This window comes from Equus quagga, chromosome 13 (genome assembly GCF_021613505.1).
Source record: "Equus quagga isolate Etosha38 chromosome 13, UCLA_HA_Equagga_1.0, whole genome shotgun sequence".
NCBI lineage: Eukaryota > Metazoa > Chordata > Mammalia > Perissodactyla > Equidae > Equus > Equus quagga.
Window position 1 is genome coordinate 33,662,772 of NC_060279.1, and position 27,332 is coordinate 33,690,103.

The 27,332-nt window shown below is 46.8% G+C and overlaps 1 protein-coding gene across 6 annotated transcripts in view; it reads left to right on the forward strand.

Moving 5' to 3' along the window:
• Window positions 1-5,671: 5,671 nt before the first annotated feature.
• Window positions 5,672-27,332, forward strand: part of CFAP45 (cilia and flagella associated protein 45) — a 32,205-nt gene continuing 10,544 nt past the window's right edge. For 2 of the 6 annotated variants that reach the window (XR_006891713.1, XM_046683817.1), the window contains exons 1-10: window positions 5,977-6,056; window positions 11,393-11,518; window positions 13,458-13,594; window positions 15,513-15,657; window positions 16,001-16,171; window positions 17,336-17,514; window positions 19,341-19,470; window positions 23,296-23,442; window positions 25,912-26,025; window positions 26,594-26,787. Coding sequence is in view for 5 of the 6 variants with exons in the window: in XM_046683817.1 (XP_046539773.1) it covers window positions 6,054-6,056; window positions 11,393-11,518; window positions 13,458-13,594; window positions 15,513-15,657; window positions 16,001-16,171; window positions 17,336-17,514; window positions 19,341-19,470; window positions 23,296-23,442; window positions 25,912-26,025; window positions 26,594-26,787 (1,346 nt within the window). In the remaining variant the exon portion in view is untranslated. Of the gene's footprint in view, window positions 5,793-5,976; window positions 6,057-6,372; window positions 6,454-11,392; window positions 11,519-13,457; window positions 13,595-15,512; window positions 15,658-16,000; window positions 16,172-17,335; window positions 17,515-19,340; window positions 19,471-23,295; window positions 23,443-25,911; window positions 26,026-26,593; window positions 26,788-27,332 lie in introns of those variants that run through there. The other 4 variants (XM_046683819.1, XM_046683820.1, XM_046683821.1 and 1 more) reach the window with 4 other exon arrangements.

The following is a 27,332-nucleotide window of genomic DNA, read 5'->3' on the forward strand; positions in this document are numbered from 1 at the left end:
CGTGCTCTGCTTTCAGCTCCGCGGCGCCCAGCTCCTTGCCTGGCTCTGGGCTCCTGGCCCCTGGCCTGCAATCCAGGGTTTAGTCTGAGGCTTCTCTGGGTGCGGCAACTTGATAGGAAGGGTCAGGCAGCCGGAGGTGGGGTTAGGGTTGGGCAGAGAATGCAGACCTGCCCTCTTCCTCAGGCGTCTTCGGCCTCTTAAACCTTCCCAGTTGTTCTCACCCCTCGGCTTGCTGGGCGGTGAGAACGCTGAAAATGGGATGGAGCAGAGGAGGAAAGCAGAGGAGAAATGAGAGCTGGGGGATCGGGGTAGAAGGAAGAAGTCTCCGAAGATGCACAGCAAGTAGAAACGAGAGGAAGAAAAGGAAGGGCACGGGGGAAGGTGGAAGAGGCCAGTGAGGGGAGGAGTGGGCAGAGCTGGCTGAGGTTGGGAGGTGAAAGCACGGGCGCCACCCCGGCCCCCCTCAGATATGGATATGGCTGTGCTTTTGAGCCAAGTTTTGCTGAGAAGGGAAAGGTTGCCTCCCTACTTATCAAGGGCAGAACCAGGCTTTGTGAGGCCTAAGGCTTATACAATTTTGGAAGCCCCACCATAATTAATACAAAATAATTAATACAAAATTAATTACAGGTGTGAACATTTATTTAGAATAATAAATCACAACAAATTATAAATTTTTAAAAATCTGGCAAATGCTATAAACATCATAACATCTAGAGGAGTAACATAAGATGTGTATGATTTCATTGCCTGACATGACTCTAAACTGGTTTTTACCCATAACCTTTTTTGGCTGCTTATTGTCTCTTCAAATGACAATGATTTTATCATATTACTTGATATATAGAGAATAGAACAATAACTTGGGCTTTCCTCTAGTGTGGATTGATCAATGCTTTTATGATTATTGATAGGTTAGAATGTTTCTTTCATTTGACAGTTTGTTGTTGGTAAAATCATTTTTTATGATTGTTGTCAAATTTGGGAAAATTTGTGCTCCATTTCTTTCTTCTATGCGTTGTAGGATTTCAGGACGTTGTTCAGTAATTGATCGTGAATGTTCTTTGAATTGACGGCACTCATTAACCAGATTGTCATAGGTCCTCATGTTAGTGTTTTTATGAGTTTTATGCAATGTCCATCCATGTCGATGTTTTATGTCAAACCAATAAGAAATTTAACATTTTCCTAATGTGTTCCTATGATTTTCTTCTCCTCATTCATTGGATTATCAAACAATCCAAGTGCCTGTTTATTCTATTCAAAATTTGTCTATTGCCCTTATTGAATTACCTTTTTTGGTATAATCTGAAAATTTTTATTCCAATTTGCTTCTCGATTTCAAAATAATTCCTACCGATTTCATGGTTCATTTTTTACCACTTTTGTTTCATAAAGCTATTAATTTTTCTATTGAGATTATAATTGACATAGTTTCAGGTGTATGACATAATGATTCAATATTTGTATATATTGCAAAATGATCACAATAAGTCTAGTTAACATCCGTCACCACACATAGTTACAAATTATTTTTTCTTGTGATGAGAACTTTTAAGATCTACTCTCTTAGCAACTTTCAAATATACAATACAGTATTATTAACTATAGTCACCGTGCTATACAGTACATCCCCAGGACTGACTTATTTTATAACTGGGAGTTTGAACCTTTTGCCCACCTTTACCCATTTCACTCATCCCCCATCCTTCCCTCCCCTCACCCTCAGGCAATCATCAGTTTATTTTCTGTATCTATGAGTTTGTTGGTTTTTTTTTTAGATTCCACATATAACTGAGATCATACAGTATTTGTCTTTCTCTTTCTGACTTATTTCACTTAGCATAATGCCCTCAAGGTCCATCCATGTTGTCACCAATAGAAAGATTTCCTTCTTTTTTATGGCTGAATAATATTTCATTATATATACTTATCTATCACATTTTCTTTATCCATTCATTCACTGACGGACACTGAAGTTGCTTCCAAGTCTTGGCTATTGTAAATAAAGCTGCAATGAACAGAGGGGTGCATACATCTTTTTGAGTTAGTGTTTTCATTTCCTTTAGATAAATGCCCAGAAGTGGAATTGCTGGATCATATGGTAGTTCTATTTTTAATTTTTTGAGGAACCTCCATTTCCATAGTGGCTGCACCAATTTACATTCCCACCAACAGTGCACAAGGGTTCCCTTTTCTCCATGGCCTCGCCAACACTTGTTATCTCTTGTCTTTTGATAACAGGCTTCTAACAGATATCAGGTGATATCTCACTGTGGTTTTGATTTGCATTTCCCTCATGATTAACGATGGTGACTACCTTTTCATTTACCTGTTGGCCATTTGAATATCGTCTTTGGAAAAATATCTATTCAGATCCTCTGCTCATTTTTTAATCAGATTGTTATTTGCTATTCAGTTGTGTGAGTTCTTTACACATTTTGGATGTTAACCCCTTATCAGATATATGATTTGCAAATATTTTCTCCCATGGGGTAAGTTGCTTTTCCATTTTGCTGATGGTTTCCTTTGCTGTGCAGAATAAACCCATTAATTTTTAAGAAAATTTTCTGTTCTTTAATACATACATTTAAAGTTGACAAAAGAAGAAAATATACTCTTGATATATATCCAAATCTGTTAAATCTCACCTGTATTATTTAAATCTTCTAAGAGACTTTCTAAAATGCAGTTTAGAATGACATGTTCAAGTTGTATCAACGTTTTGAATAAATTTTTTGCATTTTGTTTATGTTTGTGTTTCTCTTCCAAGCCTTTGAAAATATATTATAGATCCTTGAAACACCATCGTTACCTAACAAGGTGCAGTAGGCAGAATAATGCACTCCCCTCCTCCAAATATCCACCTCTTCATTCACAGGACCTGTGAATATTTACCTTACACGGTAAAAGGGACTTTGCAGATATGATTAAGTTAAAGACCCTGAGATGAGGAGATTATCTTGGATTATCTGCGTGGGCCCAACCTAATCACTTGAGTGCTTAAAATCAGAGAGCCTTTCCCAGCAGAGGGAGATGTGACTCCTTTGGAGAGCTCAGAGATGCAGTGTTACTGGCTTTAAAGATGGAGTAAGGGGACCATGAGTCAAGGAGGATGGGTGGCCTTTAGACACTGTAAAAAGGATTCACCCTGGGGCCGCTGGAAGGAATGCAACCTTGCAGACACCTGGATTTTAGCCCCGTGAGACCCATGTGGAACCCCAGAACTGTAAGATAATAAATTTGTGTTCTTTTAAACTACTAAATTTGTGGCAGTTTGTTACAGCAGTAGTAGAAAACTACACATAGGCTTGAATAGTTTTTAAATGGAAAGACGGTCTTATTAGACCTAGAAAAATACAAGTAGGCATGTGTGCTTAAAATACTTTTTTTTTTAAAGATTGGCACCTGAGCTAACAACTGTTGCCAATCTTCTTTTTTTTCCTGCTTTTTCTCCCCGAATCCCCCTAATATATATATTTTTTATTTGTCATATTATTTTGTATTATTTGTTTTATCAGTTGTATATATTTTTTTTAGTTGTGGGTCCATCTAGTTGTGGCTAGTTGTGCTATGTGGGATGCTGCCTCAGCATGGCCTGATGAGCGGTGCCATGTCTGCACTCAGGATCCGAACTGGTGACACCCTGGGCCGCTGAAGCAGAGCACGCAAACTTAACCACTTGGCCACAGGGCCGGCCCCTAAAGTACTCTTTTCTATGAGAGGAATGCAAAAAGAGAATGTATCACTGTTGGAAAAACAGAAGAAGACACAAAGTCTAGGTCCTCTCAAGGCAGTTTTTTCTCTGATGAGATGCATAACGTGTTTATAATTATATATGCTGCATTACTGGGTCTCTCCCTGGTCAGAGAGAACTTCAGTTTTGAAGGCATCGATAGGAACAGAATCTCCACTTACAATTTGACACAATGAAGGGTTCGAATTTTTTCACAGTCTGGCTTCCGGTTTTGTTTAATTCAAACCTTGTTTTCCCTCCGCTCTGCAAATACTTCTGGTATTTGGCACCATAGCACATATCGATGTGGAGAATATGGCTGGCACTTTCCAGTCTGGACATCAGGTGAGTTGGCATAGTGGACTAGTGGAAGGAGTGTTCCAGGCAGCCATTCCTACACCAGGACAGCAGGCAGTAACGTAACTATACACGGAAATAATGGAGAACCACACAAACATGTTTTACTAAATCCAGAATAAATCCCTAACTTAGCTTATTTCTGCAAAAAAAACCATGGTCAAGTAGACACATCGCTAAGAGCCTTGATATGAGCCTTGCATGGGGCTCATGAAAATAGGATGCCTGAAGCTTAAGCACTGATAGCTTCGAAGTAAATTTAAACAAAAGCCTGGGAGGTGATTCCCTCACGCTGCACTCTATCGTCCCTCCTTCCCGCCTCAACTTGACACCTTTCCCTCAGAGAGGCCGCCTGGGTTGAGAAAAGAACAGAAACTTTGAAGTTTGGACCGTTCTCTCTCTTCACCTCAGTTTCCTCTCTGGAGGATAAGAACTACCCCATAGAAATGTGGCTCTGAGGATTGGTGGAAAACTTACCGGAAGCATCCGATCCACAGCGGGCTGGTTACTTCACCTTCCCTCCTTTCTGGGCTGCAGGGAAGAGGGGGTTATGATGCCAAGGCTGGGAAAGGACTGGTGCCAGGAACAGAAAAGTCCTTTCCTGATTCCCAAGCCGGTGGGTGTGCCCCTCCTTCAGATCTGCCCCTATTGTAGCTACTCTTCTCTCCCCGCCTCTGATCCCACCTCCAACACTTGTGCCCGCCGCGCCCCCCACCCCCATCCTGTCTTTTTGAGCTTCCCAAAGGAGATAAGGCTGGGAAATCTAGAGAAGGAATGTGAAGCCTCCTTTTAAAACAGCTGGAGGTGACCTCTGCTCCCTTCCTCCATTTCCCTGGGGCTTGTGAAGAGCCCTCAATGGCCCTAGCTCGGCAGCCAATCCTCCTTTGGCCCAGAACACGTCACAAGATGAAGCGATTGGCTTTGAAACACAAAAGCCAAGTTGGAGTGAGCTTCAGAAAGGCGGGCTGTGAGCGTTTGGAGAGAGGTTTGGGAGGGGGAAAGCAGCACAGAATCACAGTCACCACTTCTTTTTGGCCTAAGAATTCAGCTAGTCACCCGTTGCAGGAAAAACAAGTACTGGGCCGCGTGGGAGGGTTCTGTGAGGCTTAGGGCAGGCAGGCCGTGGGGGTCAGTTCCGGCTGCAGGTTCAGAGCGATAGGGGCCAAACCGAATTGGGAAAATCATAAAACTCCTGAAAACCCTTCTAGAACATACAAATGGGGAAGCATGAAAAGGCAGGTTCCCCTAAAGCCAGTTCCATTGATTTCGATTCAGGTCCTCTAGCAGGGCCTACATTTTATTTTTAATAAACTCTCTCAGGTGATTCTGAGCTGGAGGTCTGAGGCCCACATTTTAAGGAACTGCTCCTGAAACTACATACACATCCTCACAGCTGGAAGTTCTTTCTTTGGTCTAACCAGACTCTCTCCTGTTGCGACACTTGTTTCTTCTGATCCTGCTTGCTTTTCTGCAGACTAAACTCTCATCAGGGTTTGGCTAAACACCGCAAGTGCACTGGGGCAACGGTAACCATGGTAACCTAAGAGGAGCGTCCGGGGAAAACCGTGACCCTGGGCCTCGCTCTTAGAGGGGCTGCCAGGAGTTCGACCCCCTGGGCCCATGCTAGCCCCGTGAGGATTTGGGTCCTGACCCAAGAATTCAGCCAAAGCCAAAGTGAAAGCGGAGAGCGCCAGAGCAGGTCAGACTTTTCAGAGCCACAGTTCCCGCTCGAGCCCCGGGCCGGGTAGATTCGAGGGAGGGGTGCGGGCTCCTGAAGCCGCCAGCACGCCGCATTCGCCCGCCGGAGCTGATGGGCCGGGCGGGGCCGGGGCCGGGGGCGGGGCCGGGGCCCGGGAGCGCGGGCTCTTGGTTGCTATAGCAACGCGTCAACACCCAGTGCCTCGGTGTCTGTGCCCGCGGCGGAGGCGACGGAGGCGCCGAGTCAGGGCGTGCGGCTGAGATGGTGAGGTCCTGGGTGGCGGAGGGGAACCTCGGATGGGGCCTCACGTGTCCTGAACTGGGTTAGGGTTCTGAGCGGGGAAAGCGAAGAGCTGGAGGAGGGCAGAAGATGGGTCTGGGTCTGGGGTCAAGAAGGCCCAGGAGCGGGGAAGACACCCCTAGAAGAAGGAAGGGAAGTCCTGAGGGGGATCCAAGAGAGGAATTAGGGGTGGGGTCGGTAGGGATTGAAAACGTGTAGTGGTGCTGAGCCGGGGAATTGGGGAGAAAGGGAGGTCCCACACCTCTTCCCTCTCCCTCCCTAGGCTGGGACTGTGGGATGCGATGTGGAAAAACCACTGGTGAGGAGGCCAGATAAGGGGTTATAGTACCTCCTCTGCCACTAACAAGCAGAATGACAAGGTGTAAGTCACTTAATGTCCCTGAGCCTGTTTTCCTTTTTGTGTGTGTGGGGGCGTTGGTGGGGGAGGGGTGAGTGGGTGATGGCCTTGGGTACTCAGTAGGTACTCAACAAACGTTTCCAAATGAATGAATGCATGCATAGGGAGGGTACCAGGTTTGAAAGGCCGTGGAGTGGGTTTGGGACTGGTCTGGCAGGCCTGGGGCTCTGGGATGGGGAGGACCACCGGGTGATAAGAGTTTAGAAGAGACCAGCCCTGGGAGGGGCTATGAAGGGGATGTCTGGGCTCCAGTGAGGAGGGTGTTGGTCCCTGAGGGGTAAGGGAGAGGAGCAGAGAATAGGTGTTGAAGCCTTGGGTTACTGGAAATAACCTGAGAATTTCAGGGGGCATACCAGATGGCAAAGGTGGCTCCTTGGGTGTACTTGTGGACACACTTCATGCCCAGAGGTCACACTGCTTTTCTGAGACTCAGTGGTTCAAATTCAGGGTCCCCAAGTAGAGACTTCAGAAGAGCTTTGTTAATTATAAAATAAACGCATCTCTAACAAAGAGCAGTTCCCAACTTCTGAGGACCCCCTCTGGTATTGCAATGGGGGGCCCCTTTCACTGTGCATTTTATTATACATAATTATCCCCAGCTCTCCTCAGTGCTTTACAGGCACAGTGGTGTATGTCTGTGTGTGAGGCCCTAGTGTCATGCCTGGCATCTGAGGGCACACAGTAAATGTTAGTTTTCATTTTCTCCTGTTTAAAAAATTTCATATTTCCAAGCCCAGTTAATCAGTGAGTTGCACCTGGGTTAGATGTGTGGGCTTTAGCGCACTCGGATCAGGGCCTCCCCACCCAAGGGCCACTCAGGGCAGGAACTTGGCCTGTTGACTGAGCCCTTCTGAAATCCTTTGGACAGGACTGGGCACACGGGCACCTTTGAGAAGCAGTGAGTCAAGTTAGTGTCCTCTGCTGTTCTGGCAGGCCAGGTGTGTGTGCGTGTGTGTGTGTGTGTGTGTGTTTGTGTGTGTGTGTGTGCGTGTGTGTGTGTGTGTGTACGTGTATGGTGCTACTAACTAGCTTTTGAAAGCGTTTGGAGGAATGAGGAGAGGTGATGGTGGGGGTGGTCGTGCTCAAAATTAGGCAGACCTCCAGGACTCTTATGAAAACAATGAATAACAATGTTCTCCGGAAGGAGGGACGGGACCTCAGCACTGACTAGGGTGTCATCTTCTGATGCTATCCCACAGATAGCCAACCTGGTCCTATTTGAGGAAAGAGGTGAAATGAGTGGATCGGATCATTAGTAAAAGCCAAGATGCCTGGTGCCTGGGCATCCCCACCTTCTTAGTAACCAAAGCCTACAGACAAAGGAAGGAGAATCAGGCTGAGAGCTCAAAGCCTGAATTTGTTAGCCTGCAGTGGACCTTTTTGCAAAAGAGGAAGTAGATCCCAGGCTGGAGAGGGCATCCAGGAAAGGACAGGCCTTCGTCTTTGTTCAGTTGACAGGTGTTACAGTTACATCAGGGAAACTCCACACTGACCTGTTCCAGCCCCGTTCCAGCTCTGTCCTGCCGGATTTGAGAGGAACATCCGGGATCCTGGGACATACCACACTGTGGTTTCTTAAGGGCTGCACTCTCCTGTGTTCAGAGGCAGGGCACCAGGCCCACTGTTACATTTTGTTTTCAAATAAAGATATTTTTTTTTTCCTGGTTGTAAAAACAGTTACCTACTCATTGCAGAAAATTATTCAATACTGTACAAGAAACATCTTAAGATGAGGATGCTCATCTGAAATTACTGTTAGAAAAATTTTGGTGAACATTCTTCCACTAATGCATTCTGGGTTCATACCCTTCATACAAACATTTTTACAGCAATACTTACATGTTTCTTATAATCTGCTTTCTTTAAAACTTAGTATGTTATGGAGATCATCCTATATCAATGACTAAGTCAAAAGCATCAGAGTCTCTCCCAGAGCCCCTAGCAGCGGCGAAATTTTTGTCCTCCTGGGGTGGGATGGTATTTGAAGAGAGAGGGGGTCAGCTAGGTTACCAAGATGAAGATATCAAAGCAGGGCTGGTGTCTTTATCTGTCCCCAATCCCCATCTTCCCCAATTGCCCTTGCCTCCTCAACTATTACAACCCGTTTTTATCAGTCTCTTTTCCTTTCCTTCAGGAGCTGCCTCCCCACCAGGAAGACTAGCCACACTTCTCTCTAGGCACTGCTCAGCTTCTTGGGGATATTTATTTGGTCATGCTAGAAATAAAGCCAGCCCTTCACCTCCTCAAAGAACCTCTTGGCTACTGCCTCTGGCTCAGAGGGCTCTAACTTCCCATTTCTGCTTGGTTCTTCATTTTTTTCTAATACTTGTACACAGTGACCTCCCTAATCCTTCTTGTTACTCTTGGCAAAACTGGTTATTCTAACCCTGGTGTTTGGCTTGTGGCTTCAAAGTCAGCATTTCCCCAGTGAGGTTTCCTCAGCCACCCAACCCTGGAGCTCAATGCCTCCCTCTGCCCTGTCCAGTGGCCACTTTTCTGTGGTCATCTCTTTTTCTTTCTCTGTTCTGCCTTCTAGGCTCAGGCACTCGAGTATCTCTTGGGTAACTTCCTCTTGACTAGGGTACCAAGGGCGTAGGAAGGAGGCGATGCAGTCTCCGCCCTGGAGGAACCTATAGTCTGGTGGATACCTGAACACAAGAGAAAACCTGCAGGAGCCTTTGAAAAGAAAAGGGAAAACAAATGCAAAACATTAATAATACTTTCCATCTGTGCTCCACAGCCCTTTCACATGCATTATTTTCCACAGTGCAGACCACATGCATGATATGGAAAATGTGGATGCTGGAGTGACCTGGAGTCAGGCAGGTGTATTCTGGAAAGACTTCCATCTCAATCTGGTCTGCAGCCCTTGCAAGGTCATCTTGCTTGGTTTCATTCATTTATTCTTCACCAAGTGCATATTGAGCTCCTACTGTGTGCCAACCACTGCACCTTTTCCCTTAATTATATATGGAACTCACACCATCCCTCATGATCCAGCACCTTCCACCTTTTCCAGTTATTCCCAATGCTTGGCCTCAATCCCACCTATTGCAGTTTCTATTCATTTCCTCTTATGCTATTTTCAGTGGAAAGGGGAGCAGTTGCTCACCACTCACATATAATAACCCTTCAGAGTCTGTTATTAGGCATCCTTGGGGATGCTACATTTACCTTTCAATAAATCCAAGCTTTTCGGCTCTGCTGTATTGGGCTGACTGAGGCTGTGAAGGGAGGCTCCCTCTGTAAGCCTTTTGCTGGTTGTGCCAGGTGGTGAGAGAAAGGGCACACACAGCAGGGCTCGTGGTATGGAGCAGAGCCAGCTGGAGAATAATTGCCCAATTTAGTGTGAAAACCTGATGCAGGTGGAACAGGTGCTTGGGGTGTCTGGTTGGTCATGGCAGATCAGAGAGAGCTTTCAAAACACTGTCCAGTGCTTAGTGACCTGGAAGATGTGGTCCGTTTTCCTGGCCACCCTGTCCCCTTGACCACTGCTGATCCACAGGCTTGGCAGACCCAATGTCCAGCCCATTCTCCCGAGATATCCCCTGAGAGAACTGTGGGAGATGTGGGCTTCTCCAAAGAGAGATTTGAATCAGCTTTAGATTAAGCCTGGAGTTGTCCTGCAGTCCTCACAGAAACCTCCTCCTGGAGACAGACTTCCCCTCTTGGGGCTGAGCTGAGGCTAGACTGACCTTTGGGAATGGAAATTTCATCAGTCAGCATTCTTGGTTATAAGCAGCAGAGCCAGAACTCTAATTTAAGTAGCAGGGAATGTATTGAGAAGATTTTGGAGAGCTTGTGTGCAGTCTTTACACCAAGACTGGGAAACTAGGCTTGGAAAATGCGAACAAAGGGAGGCTCTGCAGCTGGAACTGAGGCCAAAATCACAAGCCAGAACTGGTCTGCCAAGGACCTGTGAGGCACGGTTGCACCCCAACCCTGGCAGCTTTGGACGTGGGGTCCTGCTGCTGGGGTCCTTATCAGTGTTGCCTCAGACACTGGGTATGGCTGCCACCACTGCCTTTGTTGGAAGGTTTTCCTCGTTCTCCTTCTTGCATCACTAGTTCCCTATCCATTGTCAGGCTTGGGTGATCTGATTGGGTAAGCCTAGGTCCTTTGCACAGGCTTGGAAGGCAAATATCCGGTGTTTTCAGCTTCTACAATCAGAGATGAGCCTTGTCTCCCACAACTCATTAAATGGGGAACTCTCCAAACAGAGATATGGGGTGGTTAAAAATGAGCGAATGCACACTGAAGGGGAGTGAAAGAGCACGCAGTAGACATTAGGAACCGGTTTGCCTGATTGTAGCTGGCAATCATTCATCCTTCATCCACTGAAGCTTATTAGGCATCAACCATGTGCCAGCCATGGGTGAGATGCCTTTCTCTGCTTAATGCCCTCTGGTCCCCACTGTAATCTTGTGAAATTGTGGAGACATGAAGGAGGTCAGATAGTACTGTCAGTTGGGAAGGGGGCTTGGAGCTCAGGCTGAGAAGATTGGAGGTGAAGAGGACATATACATTTCTGGGGAGGCAAGCCCACGTGGCCTCACAAGAGGATTTCTTTGTGGGAAATTGGGAGCGGGCTGATAATGAGGTTGTCCTCCTGCCATCCCCATTTCCTCCTCCTTCCTTCCATACCACACGATGACTTGGCCTTCTTCAGCTCAGGGACTACAGGAATGTTCCTTCTTGCTGAGCCAGTGTGCCTGGCCCCTACCCAGAGAACTCCCTGCGTCTGTGGGGGCTGTCCCCTACGTTTTACCCAGGGCTTTCCCTCAGTGGCTTTTCCACGTGCCCACCCACCTCCTCCCAGCATGGGCTGGTGAAGTGTTTACCTTGCTCAGGGTGCAGATGGCACTCACTACTGATGACCCAAACTTTCTGCCTCTCCCTGCAGCCATTAAGCACGACTGGCGTCCTGAGCTCGTCTTCTACCACTTCCAACAGGTCGCGGAATAGGACTCGCTATCGGACCAAAGCTGTGAGCTCTGAGGTGGATGAGAGCCTCTTTGGGGGTGTCAAGGTAACCCTCTCCTAATCCCTCCAGGTAGCTGCCACCTGGAGGCAGTGTTGTTCAGAACAAAGCTAGCACTGGGCCAGTCACCCCCCTCTCCCAGGTAACTGTCAGACGAAGACAGAGGCAGTTCTGAGACCCGATGGGTGGAGCTCTGACATCTAGTGGGGCCCATGCAAACAGGGCACCTGGCTTCCTCCACCCATGCAGTCCTCACGTCTGCACAGCATTTAAAAATCTGTTGTGATGTCAAAAGGAGGCTCAGCCGTAGAGAGCTGGATAGTTGCTCAGTGAGCGCCCCACGATGAAAACGTCTAAGGGCCACTGGACCGAGCTTGCAGACGCTGAGCCACGTATCTGCTCCTCATTCAAGAACAGCATCAGAGTAAAACATAAAACCCTCACTGCTCCCAATTGCTCAGCTAAAACAATTACTTTGCTTTGGAAGATGAGCAGGTCTTTATTTGCACATATCATCCAGACTAAGAGGTTGACAACTCCTTTAGTCTAGAGAAGGAGAGCTGGAGCGTTACCTGGAGTAGTTTTGGTGCATGTGAAGTTCAGTAGGTGAGAAGGAAGAGAGGCAAAGAAAGAAAAAGAGACGTGGAGAGAAGGGCAGCTAGAGATTAAGAGAGAAAAGAGAAAGAAGACAGATGCCAGTGGTGGTGTGAACAGCCCTGGCGGCGGGCAGGCTGGGGAGAGGAGAGTTATCTGTTCCTGCTCCTCACTATCCTCCTTGTGAATCAAAAGGGGCTTTCCAGAGGGTTCAAGACAGGCATCTTTCTCATTTAGCAGATCCCCGCTCTTCAGGAGTTTTCCTATTGACGAGGAAAGAATCAAAGGAATGCAGTTTCACTTACAGACATTTTTTTGTTTTGGGTCCACAAGGAGTCTTCTAGTCAAAGTGAAGTAGATCTGGAAATGGCTGAGTTCTCCAGGAGTAGTCCTGGTGGCTTAGCAAAAGTGGGCAGCCAGGAAAACGCCTGTTCCGGCCCCGTTCCTTTGGCCTTATTGCTGGGTGAGGCAGTCTCTCAACCGGCAGTAGGGGGCAGGAGTGGCCTGTTTCGTGGCCAAGTGGTGCCCGCTTAGAAGCAGAGATGGGCACCAGGTGGCAGCAGCACTCTGGGACAGTCTGTCAAAGTGAGGTTCTCAGGACAGGAAGGACCTCCACTGAGGTCGCCCCCTGCCTCCACTCAGGATCAGATTTGTGGCATCAGCGACAAATGAAATTCCCTCCTGTGTTAAAAACTTTCCTGAAGTAAGCCATTTCATTTGTTTATTATCCAACTCCTTCACGGTCAGAAAATTTTGAGAGAAATCATATATCTAATCTGTATTCTTCTTGTTGAATTCTAACTCACTGACTTCCTCACCACGTTAGATTTAAGAGCATGTTTCCACCAGGCCATTTAGCCACTTCTAACTCTCTCAATAAGGCTCTTTTGAGGATCAAAGTAAATGAATCATTAGAAAGGATTAAAAATTATAAATATTATAGTTTGGATGAGTCTGTAACAAATTGTATTGCTTCAAATCCGCGGTGTGGTCCAAGAGAGATAATTATTTCTTTTTTCATAAATCATGGAGGGAGGAGAACCTAGAGACCCCAAATTTTCATTCCTCACGGTTTTAGGTTAGGAATGGAAACACACTAGCAGCCCTTACCCCTTATCCATCCAGGAGTATTTGCACGAGTTGCAGAGTGGCCTTGTTCTCAGAAGAGCCGGTCAGTATAGGACACATCAGTTATGTTCAAGTGCAGAGCACTACGCTGCTCTCTCAGTGCCCTAGCAACTCTTAGGGGTCCTGCGGTCTGGGCCCCAGCCAGGCTTGCTGCCACTGGATGCCTTGGAAGCCCCAGGAGAGAGGAAGGCTACACTTGAATTTAGGACTGATTAGCACAAAGTGAGGTGATCAGCTTCTAAGATGTCCTTTCCTGACCCCATAGCCCCTGGCCCAGAATGACAGCCCCATCGTGCTGCTCCGAGATAAGCATGCCATTCAGAAAACTCTCACTGCCCTGGGCTTGGACCACAAGCCAGAGACCATCCAGCTCATCACCCGGGACATGGTCCGGGAGCTCATGTGAGTGTCCAGGGCACGGTGCCCTCTCCTCCCAGCCTGCACTTCTGCTGAGGACCTGAGCAGGGCGATGGGAAACCCATCTGGTCATTCTGTCAGTCCAGTCCCCACTGCTTTCCTATTCGTTTCTCCTTTTGTGTTTCATGGTTCTCTTTTCTCTTCTCCATCTTGGCCTCTCCTGTCTCTCCACTTCTTGTGTCTATTATTGCCATTGCCCTTGATTCCAGATCCTTTCTCTTCCCTTTCTTCTGGCTGCTGTGGGACCTAAAGTGCTGGTAGAGGGGAGGTGCATAGTGGGCCCTTTCTGAGCCCCTACTAGTGCACTTGGTAAAGAGGAATGGTCCAAATGAGTCACTTCCTTTTGGCTGCATCAAGAATCCCAAGCAAAGGAAAACTGATCAGATGCCTAATTAGCCCCCTGGCTGCTTCCCAGGCTCTCAGGCCAGAAGAGGAAATTCCCAAGGGCCCTTGAGTTCCTTTGGGATTAGCTCAATGTGGCTTCCTGGCCGGAGCTGCCCCCTTGCTTGGGCCCCTCCTGTGGGGTCCGGGCCTAGCTCAGCGATGTGAAAGGAGCGAACAACACTGTCGCTCAGTGGTTTAGCTCTCATGCTAGTGCTTCATTCTCTGAAACCATTCTCCCAACTCTGGCTCCACCCACTAAAAGCTTGAATTCCCAGAAAATGCTGCCTGTGTCACGAGCTGAGCTGGGACACAGCTCCAGGAGCCCTGGTATCAAATGGCTAGCCATGGTTGGCAGCCCTGCAGCCAGCCCTGGGGCCCAAGGAAGGCTTCCTTCTTGGAATGGTCTAGTCTTGAAAACACGGGGGAGGTGAAGCTGCTGGTTATTTGTCAGGGCTGCTGAAAGCAGCACGAGATGCTGTCTCAGATTCAGATCATTCCTGGTCCTTCCAGATCCCGGGTTGTTTTGGGCCACACCACTCAGTGAACCATGAGGTCTTGGCTAAGCCCCAAATCTACTCACTCTTTCGGTCCACCTCCTGTACCCTTCCTCCCACTACTTTTATTGGATGGGGATTCACTTCCTGCCTCAGACCATCTGCGTCTTGTTGCCACGTACCTGTTAAATTGCCTCACCCAGAAGCAGCTTTCCTCCACCCCCCTGCTACTCCCTAATCCATCTTTAATGTATGTCATTTGTTTATAATCATTATAATTAGATATTGGTTTGTTGAATGCGTTGTGCAGCTAGAAAAGAGAGGTCTATAGACATGTCTCCAGCTGTTGTTGATCAGAGATTTTAATTAATATTTAGGGTTCAAAGCTTCACTCTGGGGTGGAGAGACAGGGATGTTTAGGTTTCTCACTAGCATCTGTTTCAACCTTGTCTGGCGTCCCCGTGCCCTTTTTATGTCATCCTTAAGGAATAATCTATTTTTAAAGTTCAATTCAGCATCTTTGTTTTGAGTTCTCACTCTGTGCCCAGCACTATGCCAGAGACAAGGCTAACAATGTGGTTAAGACAGAGTCTGTGTCCTGAAGGAGCTTGTAATCCAGCGAAGGAAACAGACCCTGCCCCGCTGGCCATAACACAGGGAGTGAGAGCAGAGCTCGGTGGGGCTCCGCGGAGGAGGTGGGCTGTTGGCCTGGTTGGGGGGGGAATTGGTGTCTGTGTACATGAGGTAGGGTCACGGACGCTGTACAGAGAAGGTAACACATACTGGACATTTTAGAAAAAGTCCTTACAATGTCTCTTTTTGGCCTATGATGCCACTTCACCCTTGCCTGGGACCCCTTCTCCCAAGTGGACCCATAGTGCAGTTGGCAGTCTCTTCTGCCATTGGCCGAATCCCCATTGGAGGGCTGCTGCTGATGGGGTCGGGGGTAAAACAGAGAAGCTTGCAGCAAGGTGCTGACAGCCTTCCCCCTCCTCCCCTCTAATTTTGTTCATTCCTTGTGTCAGTGTTCCCACCAAGGATCCCTCCGGGGAATCCCTTATCATGAGCCCTGAGGAGTTTGAGCGGATCAAATGGGCATCCCACGTCCTGACTCGAGAAGAACTGGAGGCCAGGGAGCAGGCCTTCAGGAAGGAGAAGGAAGCCATCATGGTAGCTAACTTCCCTGAGCCCTGGTCTCTGCAGATGGGGGGCAGAAGAGAAATGTGCTGGGAAGGGGCCAGATTCCCACGAGACTGGGAACTCTAGTTAGGTGGCCCTGAAACAAGGCGTGAATGTGTCCTGAATGAAGACATGTTGTAGAGTGAAGACCAGGTGTGTGGTCCACTGGGGGGCAAAGAGAAAGTGAAGGTGGAGCCAGGCTGAGAAACTTCTGGGTCTGATAGCATGATGGGGTGAAGCCAAAGTCATTTTGTCACCTGTGGTAGGCAGGCCAGTGCCCAGGCCACAGAGCACAGGGAATAATACCCTAGTGATCCAGACTGCTCTCCCATAGGATGCAGTGAGCACACGCAAGAAGATCATGAAACAGAAGGAAATGGTTTGGAGGAACAACAAGAAGCTGAGCGACCTGGAGGAGGTAGCCAAGGAGAGGGCCCAGAACCTCCTGCAGAGAGCCGACAAGCTGCGGATGGAGCAGGAGGAGGAGCTCAAGGACATGAGCAAGGTGGGGACTCTTCATTCTGCCCTGCTCTGAGGACGCTGCCACTGTCTCCTCTTACTCACACTCTGGACGGCGTTGGCTCCAGCTGGAGATGGGGCAGGGAGGGGTGGAAGGTGAGGGGCTGGCCTTGGGTGGGGTGGGGAGACGGGGGAGAGTTGCACCTGCCACAGAAATTGCTTTGATCAGAAGGAGGACTGGCTCTGCCATGTGCTAGCTGTGTGACCTTGAGCAAGTCACTTGCCCTCCCTGAGCCTCACTTTCTGCATTTGTAAAATAAGGGTGGTAAAACTACTTAGCAGAATTATTAAATAAGCTAATATATGGGAGAGGCTTTGTGAATATGAGGATATTACTTTTATTTTTATCCTGCTAGTTCAAGTCTGGCCACATACAATGGTCTAGACAATTGGGTTCTCTTTGATTCCTGAAGTGCTTCCTTTAGCTGAGAGCATAGAGACCAGAGACTCATTTGAATTCTGTTTTGTTGCTCATTTGCATGTGGTTCATTTCTTGACCAAATGAAAAATGCTGGCTCTCCAACCCCTTCATCTACAATTTCTGTCTCTCAGGTAAATCTTCTCTACTTATACCTCCTTTTATTTTCCAAAGCTTTTATTTTATAGTTCTTATTGATGGCCCACGGTTTTTCATCTCCTTATGTGTCATGTTGGGCTCTTCCAGCTTAAAAACCTAGTGGCTTAGCCTCTGCAAGTGTTTTAGTTTCCCTGAGGAGTAGAACAGGGGGTCTTAACTTGGGGTTCATGGTCCCTAAGGTAGGGGCCATGAACCTCTGAGGTACGGAAGTTTTGTGTGTCTGTGTGTAAGTGAATTTTATGGAGGCGAAGGCTTGTAGCTTTCATCATATTCCCGAAGAGAAATCCATGACGTCCCAGACACTAAGCCCCAGTACCCTGAAAGGTGCTATTCTGGGCGTCTCCTTGCACGGACTGGCACTTAGCAGGAGCCTGTAAATCTTAGATTTGAACTATATGAAGAGGAGAGGTAAATATAAAAATGCTCTTGCTTTTCTGGGCTTGTGAGCAGCCATCCACATTTCCAGCACACTTGATAGTATTCTGCTCCCTTTTCTCCCGTGCTTCCAGCTTTCACACCCCCTTGGTGCCTTCCTCCCAGACCTAGGGCCACAATTTCTCTTCCACTTCCCAGATCATCCTCAATGCCAAGTGCCATGCCATCCGGGATGCTCAAATCCTGGAGAAGCAGCTGATCCAAAAAGAATTGGAGGCAGAGGAGAAGCGGCTGGATCAGATGATGGAGGTGGAGCGGCAGAAATCCATTCAAAGGCAGGAGGAGCTGGACAGGAAGAGGAGGGAAGAAAGAGTCCGGTAAAGAAGTGGTTTGGGTGTCGTGTCTCCCTCCCTAGGTCATTTGCGCGTATCTGTAGGTCCATGTAGCTTTGCAAAGAGGGAGGATAGGAGAAATTGTCATTATTATCATCTATTATTATCTCAAAACCTTTAGGAAGTGATTCACAAAACCGCAGAACTTCTCAAAGCTTATTTCCAAGATCATAACAGGTGCTTCACAATCTGGCCCCCATTCAGCCTCATTTCTCACCATTTCTTGCCATCCACACCACGCTTTTCCCCCTCCCCCCCCATGCCAGGACTTGTCACAAGTTCATGACTTATGTTGTTCCCTCTGCTTTGAATGCCCTTCTCTTTCCTTTTGCCCCTGGAAAAGGCGTTCTCTTCCTTTAGTGTGGAGCTTTGCTGTCACCTCCTCTGAGAAACCTCCTCCACCTCACCAGGCAGGCTAGCGGCTCCCTTCTCTGGGCCCCGTCACATTGTGTTTACACCTGGCACACCACTGCTTGCATTGTGGCTCTCTGACCCTCACTAGACTGTGTGCTCATTGAGGACGGGGTCCCTGTCCTATTCATTTTGTAGCTCCTGGGCGTAGCAGTGTTTGGCCGTTAGTAGATATGTAATACATATTAGAATGAGTAAATTTATTCCTCTTCATTTTGCAGAAAAGGACAAGTCCTGGAGCAGGTAAATTATAGAATCATAGTGTCCTAGATTTAGAACAGCAACCATATAATATAAGAATTGCCTCTATGAATAGTCCTTGTGTCATATTGAATGGCAATTCTCTCTCCCCATCTGCATTCTATACTCTTGTCCCATTCATCTCTGTACTTCCAGTAGGTACCAGGTAGACTATACTAGGCTCCCAGTAAAAGTTTATTTAATGGCTAAGCAGCTCTTCATCTTCGGCATAAATAGCTCCAATGAAGGAAATATCTCTGCCTCATTAGGCAGCTCTTATGATTTGAGCTGGTCCTTATACTGAGTCCAAACTTGCTTCCATGTAACTCTTTTACTTCTTACTCCTGTTGATTTCATCTGGAGTCATGAAGCCATTTAAGTGCTCTGAATGTGAATCTCCTACTCTTTCCTCTAGATTCCTGTCCTAATTTGTGTCTTCTCTCATTCTCCCAGCCTTTACTCATATATCCTGGGGTCTGGATGCTTCCAAGTTTATTGGCATCCCAATAACACTTAGGGAGTCACTAGCAACATGGATTGGAGAATCTGGTTTCTTTGCTTTTAACTGGTGAGCTAGGGCACTGCTGAGTGGAGAGACTTCCCCAGACTCAGCTCTGTCCACCCGCAGCTGGCAGTCTTAAAATGTGAGATAGGATATAAGAAAGACAGCTACCAACTAGGCATGGGGGGGGGGGGGGGGTGGGAAGACAAGACACACTGGGTAATAGCAGAATTGCTGGAGGAAGAAGTCTTGGGTATTTAATTCTGTGAAGCCCTGCAAAGCCAGCCTGGGAAGCTAGCTCCCTGTGATTACTCTGGGAAGGCTTGGGAGGTGGCAGGATTTCAGAAGCTCTTTACACACTGAAAGGGAGAAGGTGTATTATGATGTGGGGTGCACTCGTGGGCAAACAAATGAAGAAAAAGAATCTCAAGAAGGGTGAGCCTCAGAACGAGGAGCTCGGAAGAGAGAGGACTGACCCCTAGGACACTCTGGGGAGGGACGTCGGTCTGGGCCCATGAAGAATAGTGATTGGGGGGGGGGCACTTGTCAAATTGTTCCTGTGATGCCTCCCATCTTGGGGGTTATTTGGATGGATGTTAGAGCAGAGAGAGACACGGACCTTTGATTTCTAAGACACTGTGGTACTGCTCCCTCCCAGAGGAAGACGGCATATCGTGGAACAGATGGAAAAGAACCAGGAAGAGCGATCGCTGCTTGCTGAACAGCGGGAGCAGGAGAAGGAGCAGATGCTGGAGTACATGGAACAGCTCCAAGAGGAGGATCTAAGGGTAACTGGACAGATAATGCCAAGTTCCACCAGCAGCAACAACAACATCCTCCAAGATTCTGGGGTTTCATGGTGTGGACTGATTTTCTGTCAGGCACATGCTCATTTCACATCGTCATCACCATCAACTTTTTATTGCCATATTAGACATTTATTTGGCAATGGTGCCATGCTGGGGGATGAGCAGTACTTTGGATAGATGCTGTCCCTGCTCCCAGGGACTTGGGGTCCGGGACTGACATATTCATGTGAATGGACACATAAAGGAATTATATGGCTGCGTGCTTTGCACAAGTAAACATAGGGATGTTTTATAGTCTTCTTTCAATTATCCAGGGATATTATACACTTTGGGGATGAACAGTAGCAGTATCTTAGTTCCAGGCTCCCTGCTGTTACCTCATTCAAAGTAGCATTCCAATGTCATTAATTGTGTTGAGGAGCCAGACCTTTTTTTCCTGCTAGCCTAAACAAAATTATTAGGCATACCCATTGCAAAAGAAATGACGACATAACCGCCGAAACCAAGAAGACTTAAAAATTACTTCTTTTCTTTGCCTTATTTGATCTGTTGCAATAGACAAAAGCCCCTGGCACAGTAAGGGACTTAACAAGCATTGGGGGCATTTTTTCTTTTTTTCTCTCAATTTTTTACTTTTGACAATTTTTATACACATAGACAAGTTGAAAGATGTACCTCATCAATTCTTCACCTAGATTTAAGGCTTGTTAATTTGGTAATCTGCCTTAGTTACTCCCCTCTTTTAGATGTATATACATGTTTTGTTATTGTTAAACTATTTGAAAGCAAGCTGCAGATATCTTGACACTTTACTACTAAATGCTTCAGCCAGCATCTCTGAAGAACAAAGACATTCTCTTATGTGCCAACCATACAATTATCACATCCCCCCATGAAAAAATCTAATCCAGTGATTCTATAATATCATTTAATGTTTAATCCACATTCAAGTTTTCCCTATTTTTCCAAAAATGTATTTTCAGGGTTTTTTTCCAAACGAGAATCCAATCAAGGTTCACACCATACATTTGCTTGTCTCTTTAGTCTGTCTTGATCTAGAAAAGTTCCCTCATTTATTCACTTATTTTTGTAACACTGATATTTTGAAGCATCCAGGCCAGTTGCCTTGAAGAATGCCCCACATTCGGATTTGTCTGATTCTTTTCTCATGGTGCCATTTAACTTGTAGAACATACATTCTTTTACTTTTCTCTTCCTCCTCCATGTCTATGGAAGATTGTGTTGTCATCACCCAGTGCATTTGATGGTGGTGAGTGACAGGGGGGCACTGAAGTTTCTCATGGGTGGCCTTATAATGATGAAGGCTTCTCAGGGTACAGGCAGTGTGAGGAGTGGGAAGAAGATCACCTGGATAGTTAAAGAAGACAAGGGGGCGTGTAGCCTTGTGAACTGCCTGAGAAGAGGACCAACAGGGCCAAGAAGACAGAGAGACCCGACAAAGTTCCTGACTCAGGAGAGAGAGAGAAAGGGGCAGAAAGGCGAGGTATGGGGTAAATATACAGGGAAAGGGGTGAGAGATGAAGACTGGAAAATCCAACTAGATTATGGGGAGTGGGAATTGGTGGGTTCACTGAGAAAGTTCCAGGGCTCAATGAGTCAACACCATTACATTGATGTTGTGTCATTGTCCCTTTGATGTCCTTCTAATAGGCACTCCCTGAGTCTCCAGGAAATATTATTAGGCAATTTTAAGGTAGAAACCTGTGCTTCCCCAGCTTGGAACTGCTTTATCATCTTAGGGTGGTTCAAGGGCACTTTCCCCACCTTGCTAACAAGATGGAGAAGAGGGAAGGGGGTTTATTGGGGGTTGCTTTGGAATGGCTTCAAAGACAAGAAGCAGGGAAAATCCTTTGGTTTCTTAGAATGAACAGAACCAACAAAAACAACAGACCAAAGAGTGAGTAAATAGGCAAAGAAGTAAGTAAATTAATACATGATTGTATATGTTATAGATATATATAGATTATAATCTATAAATCATATATTGTAAGTCTATAATATTATAGTCTAAGTCTAATAGACTAATATAGTCTATTATAATATAATATTATAAATTTATAATATTATATATAAATCTATAATCTTATAGATTATAATCTATAAGTCATAGATTATAGATTAGAGGTATGGATTAGATTAGATAGACAGATTAGATAGATTAGAGGTGAGTAGCTTTTCTACCTTTGATGGTCAATGAGATTAAATAATGCCTAGGTTACCAATGGCAGGCCTAAAATTGGTGGGAGGAAGGTAGAAAGGAAGGAAGAAAGGGAGAAGGGGGCAAAAGAATGTGAGAGTTGAAGTGGCAGAAGGGGAAGGGTGGAGTGAGCAAGAGGTATGTACCAAGAGTGAGGGAATGCTGGCAGCCTGACTCAGGCACCTCGTGGACCTGGCAAAAGGCAGACAGTGATCTGGTTCAGAAGCCTTCTTGGAGGAAGGAGCCCTGAACTTGGCAGTTGAGCCAAGCTGGGGGAGGCCCAGCAGAGTTGCCTTGAGTGAGTCAGGGCAGAAGCTGGGTTGAGGAGGAGCTAGAAGGCCAGGGAGGAATTTAGTTTTTGAAGAAATAGAGGGAGCCGGAAACAGTGTGGGAGGTGAGGTGAGTTGATGGGGAGAAGAGTTTGAAGCCAGGAGCCTGAGTTTGATCCGAAGGTGTAGGTAAGCCAGCTGTACAAAATTCCAATGCCCCTCCATGTTGGGACCTGAGAATGTGCTCTGGCTCAGAAGTGTTCTGATCATTGGGAGCTTTCAAAGGCTTAGGGGCTGGGAAAGGCAGAAGCTCCTTCCTTGGAAGGGATCTTGTGTTTCAGGGTCACATTGGTACTCTGATTTCCGTTGCTCATTGTGTTTCTCTGTGTCTAAGATTTTCTTTTCTCTTTCTCACATGCCACTCACTTTGGTCCCTGCTCCCCTGCCTCAATTAGCAATAGTTTATTGAGTATTTCCTATTTTCTTTACATTGGGTTACATGTTGTTGGGAAGAGAGGAAGTGTGACACACGGCCCCTGTCCTCTAGCTGGGACAGAATGAGCGCATAGGAAATGAATGGGGACCTACAAGGCAGTGTGTAATCAAATCCCAGGAGATGTGGCACCATCTCAAGTACAGAGGGAATTCAGAAATTAAGGGAGAATTGAAAGTTGAGGCAATTGAGTAACATTTCCAAAGACTGGAACTTTAGACAGACTGGGTTTCAAAATTCTAGCTCTTGAGTTAATTGGCCGTGTGGCCTGGGACGTCACTTAAACTCAGGGTCTCAGTTTCTTTGCATGAGAGAGATAACAAGGCCTATATTTCAGAGTTTGGGAGGGATTTGGGTGTTAGTGATAGGCTATATAAAGTGTCCAATGAATAGAAAGTACTCAATTAGGGCAACACTTATTATTTTAATCATCACCATTTAATAGAGACCAAAAGTTTGGGTTTTAGGAGAAGGAAATTGAAGGCAGGTGGAACACACATGAACAAAGGAGAGGATTTGGCACGACATGTGGGAGACACTGAGGAGAATTTTAAGAGCCTCCACTTCCTGAGAGCATATAGAGATCCACAGTGTCAGGAGCTGCCACAAAGTCTAGTTGGATGAAGACTACAAAGAGGCCATTTGGCTGGAGTATGTCATCGACGACTCTTGAAAGGACAGCTGTAAGAAAGGATGGTAATGGAAGCTAGACCACAGACAGTGAATTTCCTCCCTGCTCCTCCCTGTGTCTCTCTGTCCTTTTGTGCCAGTATCTTTTGCTCTTGTCGCCTTCTACTCTGAGGCTCTCTTCCTTTTGCTGGCAGGACATGGAACGGAGGCACCAGCAAAAACTGAAGATGCAAGCTGAGATTAAGCGTATCAATGACGAAAACCAGAAACAGAAAGCAGAGCTGCTGGCTCAGGAGAAGCTAGCAGACCAGATGGTGATGGAGTTCACCAAGAAGAAGATGGTAGGGACTTGGTTTCTGATGCCTGGGACTTCTGAGCAGGAATGGACTGTCTGTCACAGGCAAAGGCAGGCCTGAGAGCTAAGGGAACTCCAACACAAGGTTCCATGTCTTCATTCTAAAATTCATGCCCTCAGTTCAAGGGCCTTACTTCTTTTTCTCTTCATCTTGGCTAGTCCACTTGTTCATTAACAGAGAGTAGCCTGGAAAGGACACCCAAATTAAGGTGTTATTGTCCTTGTTAACACCTCTGATTAGAAGTTGGGATGAGGGTCAGGTGCAGGCTGGAAAGAAAATTAAAACTACTGGTGGAAGTTAAGTTTTCGTGGATTCCTCATGATGTGGATAATTATATCCCCAGTAATCACAAGTCAGCTGCCCCGTACATTTCTTGTGAAAATTCTTATATTGGGCATCCTGTATGGGGTGCTAGCTCAGAAAATAGAGCCTTCTCTCCTTGCCCGCCCCCCCTCCCCCCCATAGAACCTATAAGAACAAATCCATCATGGTCCAGAGAGCAATACCTGCAAACAGTTACAGGGAGATGCAGCTCATGAATGTGTGCACTCATTATTCTGGGGCAAAACTGAGTAGTGGAATGATTGGGGTCTGTGAGGAGTGAAGGGTAAAAGAAAGCTTCTTAGCATAGTTTATATGGCATGAACATGGATTTATGTAAAAAGAGAAGGCAGGACTCAAGGTGGCAGGAAGGCTGTTCAATTCTTCATGTGTTGGTCCTGTCTCCCCCGCTAGTTTGGAGGTTCCATGATGATACCACATCATACTTCTCTACAGTAGTGGTTCTTAATGATGGGCAGGTGTGGGTATAATCTGCAAAGGCGTATCTGATATACCTATATACTCCGAATGCAAACCACAGAAAATAAAGCTCAGCGAAGCTTCGTATTGGCTTTAGCTTTCTTATTGGATGCCAGGGAGATGCAGGCAACAGAGTGAGAACGCAAGACTAGGGACAGAGATGGTTCGTGCATAGTAATGATCACACAACTACCATTTATGGAGCACTTAGTCTGTGTATAGGCTCTGTACTAAGTGCTTTATGTGTGTTGTCTCATTTCATTGTTACAGCAACCTTGTGAACCTAGTCATTGACTGATTCAAAATATCCTGAAGCCTTCAGTGTAAGTCCAGTATCAGACTAGGCTGAAGGTACCTAGAATAATGCTTTCTACATCATATGGAACTCCACCACTATTTCCCTGAATGGGTGAAGGTGGTGATGATAAGCCAGTCATGTGTAGGAGTTGTTGAACAGGTTTGCTGGCTACAGCATGGAGTCTGGGGTGGTCATGATAAGAATCGAGATGGTGATACGGAAAGCTGAGAGCAGTTGTTGGGGATGCCTTGGGACTTGAGCAGAGCTGGAAGCATGGAATGATGAGAAATCACAATATAGATTTCTGAGCAGGAGAGGAATATGTCTTGTCTTCATACATGGAAAGGTCATTGGTGGGAGGAGCTAGGAGAGGCTGGAGACTGGCAAAGAGATCAGGCACTTGGGCATGCCCACAGCCCACTGTAAGTATCCAGATATATTCAAGTCCTTCCCTGACCTCAGAGTGGTCTCTGTTCTTGTGGGGGAGGGGAGGGCCAGCACACACACTGCCCTTTTAGAGCTAAAGGCAGAGATGGGTTGTGGAAGCCTCCAGAGTTCCCTGCCCTACATCTAGGGCAAGGTGGAACAGAGAGACCGGCTTGACACCCAGTCAGCTGTGCACAGCTTGCAAGCAGTCAACTCACTGGGCTGCACAGAAGTCTGGGCAGGTGGGACGAGGCCTAAGGAACGTTCTTTATGGGGAGATCACATTTCCACCCAACCTGAGCCATTAGTCTTATGATAGCCCAAGTATGATAGTTGGGAAATTTTTAGAGATTTGTTCAGAGAAAGAACAAAATTAGCAAAGGGAGCTAATTTTGATGGTTCACTCCTTAGGGATCTGCTGACTACTCTGGGACTGCCTAAAGCATGGTTGGCCATTTGCCCAGGGACTAATAAGATAACCTCCACCTGCTGCACTTTACAGGCCGGGCAGGAAGCCACAGTTCTTACTTCTAGAAGCTTGGCCCAGTGGCCTTGCCACTTGGAAATTGTGAGGTAGTGGGAGGAGCGTGAAGGCTGGGCTCAGGATGCCTGCATTCCAATCCAGTTTGGCAGTTTATGAGCTGTGCAGTCTTGGGCAGGACCCTTGATCTCCATGAACATGAGTTTCCTCATCTATAATATCTATCTCATGAGATGTTGGGGGACCCTCTGGGATAATGCAGGAGAAAGCATTTTGTAAACAAGCATTTTACAAATGCTAATTGGTTTGATGTCCATGCATTGTGAGTCCTTTTGCCCTAGCTTAAAAGGAGTCAGGAAGGGGGTAACGAGAGACTGTTGTGGGGGCTTGGTTTCTCTCTGCAAGCCTGGGGCAATGGGAGCTATTCAAGTCCTTTTCTTCCTGGCAGGCTCGAGAAGCAGAGTTTGAGGCTGAGCAGGAGAGAATCCGGAGGGAGAAGGAGAAGGAGATAGCCCGCCTGAGGGCCATGCAGGAGAAGGCCCAGGATTACCAGGCAGAGCAGGTACCTGTTTAGTCTCCACTTCCCTTGGCCTCTTCCACCCCCTTAACTAGTCCTTTGACAGCCTGTAAAATGGTCTCACAGGTGGAGATAGGGAAGAGAGGACACAAGTTATCTAGACTTCAGTAGTCTGAGAATGAGGGGGTGGGCCTGCTCCCCGTGCTCACGGCAGCAAGGACTGAGGTTCAAGAGAAAGCTTTCGGCTGCTACCTAAAGAACTTTCAACCTTACCTAACCATTGAAATGCGTCACCGGAAGAACCTGTGTCATTAGCAGTTTTTAAAATTAGAAGCGATGCAAGATAGCCTGGAGGTGTTTGAGGTTTAGGGAAAGAACTGGGATGAGTGAGGTGAAAGGACAAGATGACCCCTCAGGGCATCTTCTGACCTGAAAGTTATATGATAGGATTCCATTGACTCCTTCCCAGAAGAACCTTGCTGCTAGAGAAATTCGTGGAGCTTCTCAAAGCAGGCTGTGTCTGAGTCTAAGTAGGTGTCTCCCTAAGGGCACCTGGTTGGTATCTGAGGTTATTTTGCACCCTCACTGGTCTCCCCATCCTTTCCTTTCCCAGGATGCCTTGCGGGCTAAGCGCAACCAGGAGGTTGCAGACAGAGAGTGGCGCAGAAAGGAAAAGGAAAATGCACAGAAGAAGGTGGAAACAGAGGCCAGACTGCGGAAAAGTCGGCTGGAACAGGTGGCTTTCAAGGAGCACACTCTGGCTGTTCAGGTGCAACGGGACCGAGATGAGTTCGAGAGGATTCTTCGGTAGGAAGGGCTGGGAACCTTGGCTTCCTTTCCTGGTACTGTGGAAGGGCTGGTTTGTATTGGGTAGAGAGGAGCGTTCCGGCGTGTCCACAGGTAAATGAGCATCCATCTTGACTGGGTTGGTGGGGTCGTTGTAACTAGATGGATAGTTGAAATATTTCAAAGACAGTTGAGCCAAGAATTTTATGATTAGAGAATTGGAAAACAGCAACTGGAAGTGTTTAAGGAGTTGGGGATTATTGGGATTATTTATGCGAGCATCAAAAGTGTAAGTAGACGTATAAATCTGGTTCCTCTGCCCTCACCCACCTCCATGTCTCCCTGCAAGTGAAGGATGAAACTGCAGCAGGAGAGGTGGAGGAGAGATGGAAAGAAGAACTTCAAACGCTAAGGGCTATGAGTCGTTGGAGCGGGGCTTTACGGGAGGTCTTAGCCATCTATTTGACGTAAATTCAAGGCTCTGTGCTGGACGCTATGGGGGATATTAGAGATGAAGGAAACACTGTCCTGGCCCGTTCATGTAGGAAGGATGTTAGAGACTCACA